We start from the raw sequence: 8,291 nt of genomic DNA, 5'->3' as shown, positions 1-8,291 counted from the left end.
AACCCTAACCCTAACCCTAACCCTAACCCTAACCCTAACCCTAACCCTAACCCTAACCCTAACCCTAACCCTAACCCTAACCCTAACCCTAACCCCCTATGACACTCAGCGGTTACGGGGTTCTCTAGGTTCTTTTTTACTTTCTTTCTTCCTCCCTTCTTAAACTTAGTAATCTTAGCTATTCTTTCTCTTTTTCTACTTCTTTCTTCTTCTGTTAATATCTTGCTAACTAGAGCAGCTATTAATAAACTGGGCGCAGATCTGAAATCGTGGCGCAATTCTGCACTAGAAAGTGTGGCTAGAGATCTTCTGCAGTGGCTGTGCGCTGTGCAGTCACGTGAGGAACATTAAAACTTTACCTTTACCTTTCCACGCAGATATCTCAACAACGAGAGCAGGTATCAACAAACTAAGTAAAGATTTGAAATGCTGGCGTAAATCTGCACAGAATGGCTTCTTTCGATTTTCTCTAGCTAGCTCTCTAGTGTAGCTAGCTAACCGCGATCCTACTACCGCGATCCTACGCCTCGCTTCTTATCGCATTCTTATCGCTACTAACAAAACAGCGCGATTGTAGTGCAATCGCGCACATCCTCTAGGGTAGTGTCAATCCGATTGATGGTTCAAGCTCAAATAGAGGGTTCAGACTATCGAACCAAAGGGAGAGAGCAATTATGGCGAAAGCTCTGACAGTGGGTTTGGTGAGGTACTCGCTAAAACTTACAGAGCGACGATGCTTGGGGTCGGTCAGTGGTGTCGTGAGTGACATGAATGTAGGATGATAGGGTGATATATGTGCGATAGCTCCGTCATCTTCCTGCACAGCCGCATAGCTGACGACGGTATGCGTCTCCATCGCATCCGAGCGATGCAATTTCTACGTTGATGTCGAATAGCTTGCACCGACAAGTCTGTGCAAAGGGCCCGAAGAGCATAGCTAGCCATACGTCACCCGTGTGCTCGGGCGTTCGGTCTCGAGATATGCGAGAGCCTGCTTCGGTCCGTCTGGGTTTGACGCCGTAACAGACGAAGTTTCTATCGTAATGTGGAGCGAAGGTTCGATGCGGTGATAGTTTACCGCATCGGCCCCCGATCGGATTGCTTGGCAGGCCGAGCTCTCGGGTCGGACCGACCACAACACTGCTTCCAAAAGTCTGAGTTATAACTGTAACACGGGATCCAAGGTATCCGCTGCTTATAGTAGACATGTGTTCTTACAATTAAGATTACCAAAGCAGTCTCCAATTAGACGACTTTACCTAGGAGGAGAAACGCTGACGCAGAGCATCGCTCTGATCTACATGCTGTGCCTGCAACGCTCAACATGTACCGTCAGGTTTCCTTTGAACGTTTATCTCTTGTCTGGTCAACCCCACTTTTGATGTCTGTGTAGTCTTGCTGCGTCCTTCCTGTGCACCCTAATTCCACGCTCTTGAAGACATACCACCCCGTGCAAACAATAAAGCCCGCCAGTTGCAAGGCTACCCCTTACAAAGTTTGAAAGTGGATTCGTAGCATCGTATTCCAGTCTGTAGCATCAGGACGCTTTTGATGCAGACTGAATGTATGAATGGAACGATGATGCCAAGAACGATGAGGATTACGCCAGGTATGTGGGCGAAGCACCACGGAACAAGCCTGGCAACGCTTCGGAGGACCTTGTTCGTTCGCTTTTCGGAGTCGGTCATGACTATCTGCTTTCCTCTCAGATCTGGAATTTTCTCGTCCTTGAACACATGCCAGGCCAAACTGAGATTTGTGCCGGCTAGAGTTAGAAGGAACCCAGATACAAGGACGAGCCAGATCAAGAATCTGTAGTATCCGCCGGGGTCTGTGTGTGTGAAAACGGTGTGGAGTGCATGGCCGAGGGTGAAGAGACCGAGCAGTGCAATGTACAGGCCAGGTATGTAGAGGTAGCGAAACGGAATTCGATAAAGGACCTGGAACGTCACGATGTTTGTTTTTGAGGCGTCGGTCATCTTGAGATACGTGGTAGATGTATGGTGAATGTTGGCATTAGGCAGTGATAGTAGTCGGGTCTCAGGAGATGTTCGGTCTCTGACCTGGAAACGTTGAAACCTTGCGGTTGCGGTTGCGAGACGCTCAGGTCGCCGCAGGAACGAGACGAGACATCCCGCCGTTCAACCACCTTCCGACGTCATCGTACGCTCTCTCAGAAAACCCAGCCCAATCGTCACAAAATGGCACAGCTTAATGCCATGTACCTCCGAGGCTTGAGTCTTAGGCCGTGTGTGATCCCTGGCAGATAGTCGTGCCTCCGGATGGGACGGCAGTCACGGCACTCTGCACCCACAACTTCTCGGACATCACGATGTCACATGTACCCTATTCTTACAACGAGCTGGCGTTTATGGACTTTCATATTTAGCTAAGTGCGGGGCTACAGAGTAGCCCCTCGGTTAACCCCGGGGCGGCGTGCCGCCTCTCACCCGTCCATCTATCGCGCACTTTGATGCTATCCTCTACCTTTAAGCTTTTGTAGATTCGCAACTTGACTCGAGGGCATGTCTTGCACAGAAGTTAGGGTTATTGAATCCGATATGTTTGAACCTCCACTGAGAAGGCTATTGCTTAGCGACCCTTGTGCTATCTGGATCGCCTAGATATCGTAGTTTGGATCGCGAGGCCGAATCCAGAGAAGAGATCTGTAGGGTCAACGGCAGCCTTAATCTTGCGAAGCCTTGCGTAGTTGGCACCATACAGCCTAGAGCTCCATTCCTTTACGCTGAGTTCCGAGTTCACGTAGTTCACAAAACTACGGAGCGGAGCAGACTTCATTAAAGTATCCTCGAACGGCTTGAAGAGATTCTGCATGTATGCAACGCCATCGCTCGGCCAGACACCACCCGCTCCAACTCCATCAACACGGACCAGCCAGAGGTTGTTGCCGTGCGCGAACGCGTGATCGCTGTCGGCGACGTTACGGCTGACTCCGCCCCACAGATCGAGGAACCCAGAACCGGTGATATCGGTGCGGTTGAGTGAATCATATCCATCCAGCAATGCTTTTGCTTGCGTCAAGGTGAACGGGTGCTGATTGGTCGTGGTCCACGACTGAACGAGTGACGCGCGGCCACCGAGCGTGCCTCCAGTCGGCAAGTTCATGCCACTACCAGTCGCTGCTACCTCCGACTCCCAGAACGTTGGGATAATGGTCTTTGTGAGGTTGACAGCTGGGCTGATAGATTGGAGAGATTCGACAAGTGGCGCGATGGCGGAGTCAAAATCTGCTTCTGGGCCATAGAAAAACCCGGCAGACGCGAAGTTGGACAAGCTGAAGCGCAGAGAGAGCGTGTCCGGCGCCTGACCATCAAGCACCCATTTTTGGATCGCTAGAAGCGCAGTAGAAGCGGCATCAGTGCCCACTTCCCCAATGGCAATCGAGTAGCTCACGGCTCCATTGTAAGGAAGGTCGTATGTCTTGGTCGTTGCAGAAAGAGCAACTCCAAAGTTCGAGCCAGCGCCCTGAGCCGCCCAAAGGAGATCCGAACCAAGACCAGCGTTGACAATGGTACCGTTGTAAAGCATGTACTCAACAGAAACGAGATTGTCGGAAGGGATACCGAGAAGCCTGCTAGTCGTGCCGAAGCCACCGCCGAACGAACTTCCAGTCAGGCCGACATGAGAACCTCTCACGTGCGGAAAGTGACGTCCAAAGTTGTCGTGAACGTACTTAGCAGTCTGGTTTAGTCAGTAAGGATCCTCTCATGCGTTATCCAGGGCTATTTACAGGTCCCACGTTCGATCCACCTCCGAAGGTCAGTTGGTTCGTCGAATCATCAAAGCTCAATTCAGTGAATGCGCCCATATCGATGACAAGATTGCCTGGGGTTCCAAAGCTGTAGCCTTGGAAGGAATGTCCACGACCAAGGACAGATACCTTCACTGACGCATTCCGTGCACATCCGAGAGCTGATGCGACATCATCTTTGGTTTCGGGGAAGGCGACAGAGACAGGCTGTCGTGGAAGTCGGAATTGGAAGGACGCTGTGTCGTTGGCCCAGGTCTCATCCGTTGATATCGTCGATTGTACGCCTGCGCTTGTGAGACAGGTCTGAATACTGTCTGCTTTGCTGCTCTGGCCATGTACAAGGGTTGGTGCAAGGAAAAGCATTCCAAGCAGACCATGCTTGTACAACTCAGAAGGCGCCATATTCCTGGATCTGGTCTATTTGCGTCAGAGTTTGAGGTTTCAGTTATCGATGTTGAGTCGTAGTGGATGTTCCAACCTGCTAAAGGGAACTGCAGGCTTTCTATACTCAGGAGCATAGCCAGGTCTTCGCCTCCGAACGATGGCGTAATGGCCGCTACGGCCCTTCTCGAATTTGAGAGCAACATATGGCATGGTCGCACGCTTCGGCGCATCTCGGTGTACCATCAGCTTTGTTCTTGTTCCTGCCTGATGCGACTGGGCCAAGCCTTGGCGTTCCTTTCACACCTTCCACAAGGCGTGCTTCACCGCAAAGCATATGCCCCTCTCATCGCATCATGCTTCACTGGATTCCGCAATTGATAAAGCACAATCCTTTATCTGATTTCAAGATAATCGCTCCATCCTTCGTATGGCGACTTTCCTAACGCGGTAAGATACCCGGCGTATCTTGTGGGCTCTCGGAGATTAGCGTCTTGCCCAGGCTGTCACCGATGGCATCCGCTGGCAACGCGTTGCTCAAACGCTGCCATGACTGTGATCACTCGGCGTCTGTTCAGCAAGCAAGGCCACATTACATGAATGTGTGGCCTGGTCCTTGAGGTATCATGCTGATATATGAGATGGCGTCTTGGAAACCTCTCATTGCATCTGTTCGACCATGGATAGCCTGTCGAACAGTGATAAGACGAAGTAACTGGAAGGACGACCACCGCGTTTAGATACCTCCATTATATCTTGATAGGATACTTCGTGGCGTACTGTGTACACCCCAAGTTCGTTCTTCCCTCGCGGCCCGCTGAAGTCAATCCCGAGCTCAACTCCTTGTTGCGACGACGAATGAGCAGACAGGGCGCTGCACAACCTTGGAATCATTAACAAAGGATTCACAAGGCGCCTGCTGTTGTTATTTTGTGATTAGAAATTGCGCAGACGGTCGTTTTGTGAAGGTGGCAGGAAGCTCGGCGAGGCACGATGCATGATGCTCTCATTACACATACACACTATGCTTGACAACCCAAACAAATCTGTTCCAAATTGTGCGAATCCAGAGTGTATCTCGCTACCCTCAAAACTAGACGTCTTTGTAGAGGATGTCGAAAGCCATGTGGATCGCGTGCCTTGATGCTGTACAGGAGAAGGATGGCAGTTTATGAGGCTCTGTGGGCTCCTGCACCCGTGCATCGGACGTGCGCTGTAAGTAAACACGCGGAATCGGCCCGAATGATCACTAATCAACCTCAGGCCGTAGTGATACCACAAAAGCTGTTACATCCAGACTATCTAGCAGAGCAATCTCCAAACCTATGCGGTACCTTCCGCCACCATAGCATACGTATTTCATGTATCTCACCGGCGCGGCTGTGTACTGTAAACACGGGTGCGAAGCAACACTACTACTATGCACACCTAAAGAACCACATCCCTGCTTCTCCTAGCTTCTTGTTGCTGCAAAACTTCTACCCTCTCGTAATCCCTGCATTCGTAACTATCTAATCGGTTTTTGCATTCCTTTGCTCTACACTAACCACGCTTTCTGGTCACTCCAATTCTCGATCTCATGGCACAGGTTAAAGTCGAAGTATCACAGAATGGTTGTGCAAATGATGCGCATCTCGTGGTATGCTGGGCCGCAATACTCCTTAACGCTGTGCGCTTATCAATGTCAATAAAATAGATGATAACTGACTTTTTTCCTAGGCAGTGTCTCGGCCCGCAGAAGAGAGGTGACATGACTTGTTTCATGTCGCCATCGTAGGCAGTTTTTGGCAGCCAGCGCTCAAAAGTAGAAGACTCGTGGTCCTTGCATTCGAGTGGAAGAGAACAGACAGCGTCTTCAAAGACGTAGATACGAGTCTGGAATTGAACTGTCTGACAGGTCGAGAGGCTACATACAGTGTGCTCTTTCAAGTACCTTTGCTGGTACCCAAGATCATGATTAGATAATCACTCTATCTAGACCACATTCGAAGACACTCCCCACAACGAAAGAAGGAGAGTAGAACGTCTTGGCTCTTGTATAAGCCACTTTAAATCGGACCTTGGCTGGCTTGGTTTGCAATTTCCGGACTATCCGCACGTACCAAGACACCGGAGTCCAAGCAACCGGAGTCCAAGACCATCGGTCTTGGCTAGCGCTTACTGTACAAAGTAGGTTATCGGGATCAGGTCGCTGCAAATGGTATATACCATTGACACTTGATCCCGCGACAAGACTTCTCTAAAAGCACTTCCGCGTTTTCTCTTCTTTTCGACTCAACGAGCACATACGAACAAGCACACACAATGCATTCGCTCATTTTGTACTTTGTGCTTCCCACCCTCCTTACGGTTATGCCAAGCAGCGCCTCCCAACTCTTCGCTGCCGATTCTAGAGGAAACGTCAGCACACTTCTACTCGCAGAAAACGGGAACACGTCGAGCCTGACTGTTACCTCTATGACGGCAGAGTGCGGGCCTAACCCTGCGAGTTTGAATCTTGATTACCAGAACCGCGTCTTGTACTGTCTGGATCGTGGACGGGCCCCTGGTACCGAAGGCTCGCTGAACAGCTTGCGCATCGCGGCTGATGGGTCGCTGAGTAGAATTGCGCGGGTAAGCGCGCCGTTTTCGGGCGTTGCTGCTGAATTTTTCAACGACGAGGAGACGGGAGTTAGAGGATATGTCTCTACTTCATAGTAAGTTAGTTCAGTCCCTCCACTCTTTTTTATTCTTGATCCTGCGATCTTTTGCTCGCATCCACCCAATACATGCGGCTAACGCATCCGGGAACAGTAACAGAAGCGCTATCGGCGTATACCGCCTCCCTGATGACAATGGTGGTCTCTCTGAGCCAGCTCAGATTATCTTTCCTAACACGACTGCCGTCGGCCCCGTGACTGCGAGGCAAGATCGGAGTTACCTGCACGGCGTCTTCCCAGACCCTACCCGCAAGTTCCTGCTTATGACTGATCTGGGTCAGGATAGAATTCGGGTGTTTCGCTACAACCAGCAAACCATTGCGCCGTTAGTAGAATTGGCTCCCTTGGTTACACCGCTGGGATGTGGACCGAGGAAGGCGGTCTTTTGGACTGCGCCAGAGACGGGAAACTTGTTTCTGTTCGTTAACGGCGAGTTGGATCAGAGAGTGTATTCGTATCAGGTTGAGTACAAAGAGGACGGGTTGGAATGGAGGCTTGTGGATGATGTTGTATCCATCAGTGAGTACCTTCCGGTGACGACGGCGCCGACGAGTGAGATTGCTATCACGGTGAGTTCTTCTTCTCCGATACTTGCGAGTTGTCATGCTAATGTTGTCTCGCCAACAGCCCGATGGTCGCTTCGTGATTGTATCAAACCGCGACGTTTCTTTCCTTGGTTCGCCTATCCACAGAACCAGATCCAGCGATACTCTGTCCATCTTTTCTGTCAACGCAAATGGAACGTTGACGCTGGTGCAGCACGCACCATCTGGAGGCTACTCGCCCCGCCAACTCATGATCAACACGGATGGTGACAAGATTGCGGTTGGTCACCAGAACAACAATACCGTTGTTGTGTGGAAACGCGATGTCGAGACGGGAAAGATTGTGGAGGAAGAGGATGGAGGAATGTTGGGTGTTGTGACGCTTTCCGGGCCTGTTGTCTTTACCCAGTGGGACCCTTAGAGAGCAATGCATTAGCATGCTGTAGCGCACATCTAGCCCTGAACTCGTCCCCCAATAAGTCTTGAATTCAGAATTTGTCTTCGCCTGCTTCTCAATTCTGCCAAAGTTACGAGGCCTTGTGGCACTTTGTTATATGGCAAGTAAGTCAAGCCACGGTGTTGTTGCTGTTCGCAGCGGAAAACGTTCGGCACAGTGTGGTACTTCAGATCAGACATGTCGGATGCTCCTGGTCGTGCATCTTAAGAGCGCTATATCCAATCAAAGCGCACTGGAAACAACATGCATATGGTTGAGATGATTGTGCTGAGCTGAGTACGGGGTGTGACAAGACTTTGAGGTCTATCTAACTACGTAGCCAGTTCCCCGCTGCCTGAGCCCCTCAACAAGGCAACTGCTCAGCCTTCTTTCCTTACCTTGCATAAGCTAAGATCGTTCCGAGATCCCTCTGCTACCCTCCGACTTACGCAACGATC

The 8,291-nt window shown here is 50.7% G+C and overlaps 3 protein-coding genes across 3 annotated transcripts; 1 reads left to right on the top strand and 2 right to left on the bottom strand.

Annotated features, from left to right (window-relative positions):
* Window positions 1-1,266: 1,266 nt before the first annotated feature.
* On the bottom strand, window positions 1,267-2,306 carry CC77DRAFT_1072103 (hypothetical protein). The gene has a single exon (XM_018529150.1). It carries the CDS (start codon window positions 1,977-1,979, stop codon window positions 1,482-1,484), a length of 498 nt encoding a protein of 165 aa, XP_018385429.1. The 5' UTR covers window positions 1,980-2,306; the 3' UTR covers window positions 1,267-1,481.
* Window positions 2,307-2,427: 121 nt separating this feature from the next.
* CC77DRAFT_148931 (FAD-binding domain-containing protein) lies at window positions 2,428-4,536 on the bottom strand. The gene is made up of 2 exons (XM_018530298.1): window positions 3,752-4,536; window positions 2,428-3,702 (listed from the first exon to the last, which is right to left on the bottom strand). The coding sequence occupies exons 1-2, from the start codon at window positions 4,172-4,174 to the stop codon at window positions 2,608-2,610; spliced, it is 1,518 nt and encodes a 505-aa protein (XP_018385428.1). The 5' UTR covers window positions 4,175-4,536; the 3' UTR covers window positions 2,428-2,607.
* A 1,814-nt stretch (window positions 4,537-6,350) lies between these two features.
* CC77DRAFT_1072099 (putative isomerase YbhE) lies at window positions 6,351-7,818 on the top strand (the record flags this gene model as incomplete). Its single annotated transcript, XM_018529149.1, has 3 exons — window positions 6,351-6,849; window positions 6,947-7,421; window positions 7,480-7,818. Exons 1-3 carry the CDS (start codon window positions 6,458-6,460, stop codon window positions 7,816-7,818), a joined length of 1,206 nt encoding a protein of 401 aa, XP_018385427.1. The 5' UTR covers window positions 6,351-6,457.
* Window positions 7,819-8,291: the final 473 nt, after the last annotated feature.

This window comes from Alternaria alternata (assembly GCF_001642055.1).
Source record: "Alternaria alternata strain SRC1lrK2f unplaced genomic scaffold CC77scaffold_12, whole genome shotgun sequence".
Lineage (NCBI taxonomy): Eukaryota > Fungi > Ascomycota > Dothideomycetes > Pleosporales > Pleosporaceae > Alternaria > Alternaria alternata.
This window is presented reverse-complemented; position numbering and strand designations above follow the sequence as displayed.

Excerpts from the sequence above, each read along its gene's own strand:
- CC77DRAFT_1072103 (XM_018529150.1), bottom strand. The coding sequence starts at position 1,979 with ATGACCGACGCCTCAAAAACAAACATCGTGACGTTCCAGGTCCTTTAT.
- CC77DRAFT_148931 (XM_018530298.1), bottom strand. The coding sequence starts at position 4,174 with ATGGCGCCTTCTGAGTTGTACAAGCATGGTCTGCTTGGAATGCTTTTC. Across the intron at positions 3,703-3,751 it reads GTGGATCGAACGTGGGACCT|ACTGCTAAGTACGTTCACGA; the intron begins GTAAATAGCCCT and ends TGACTAAACCAG.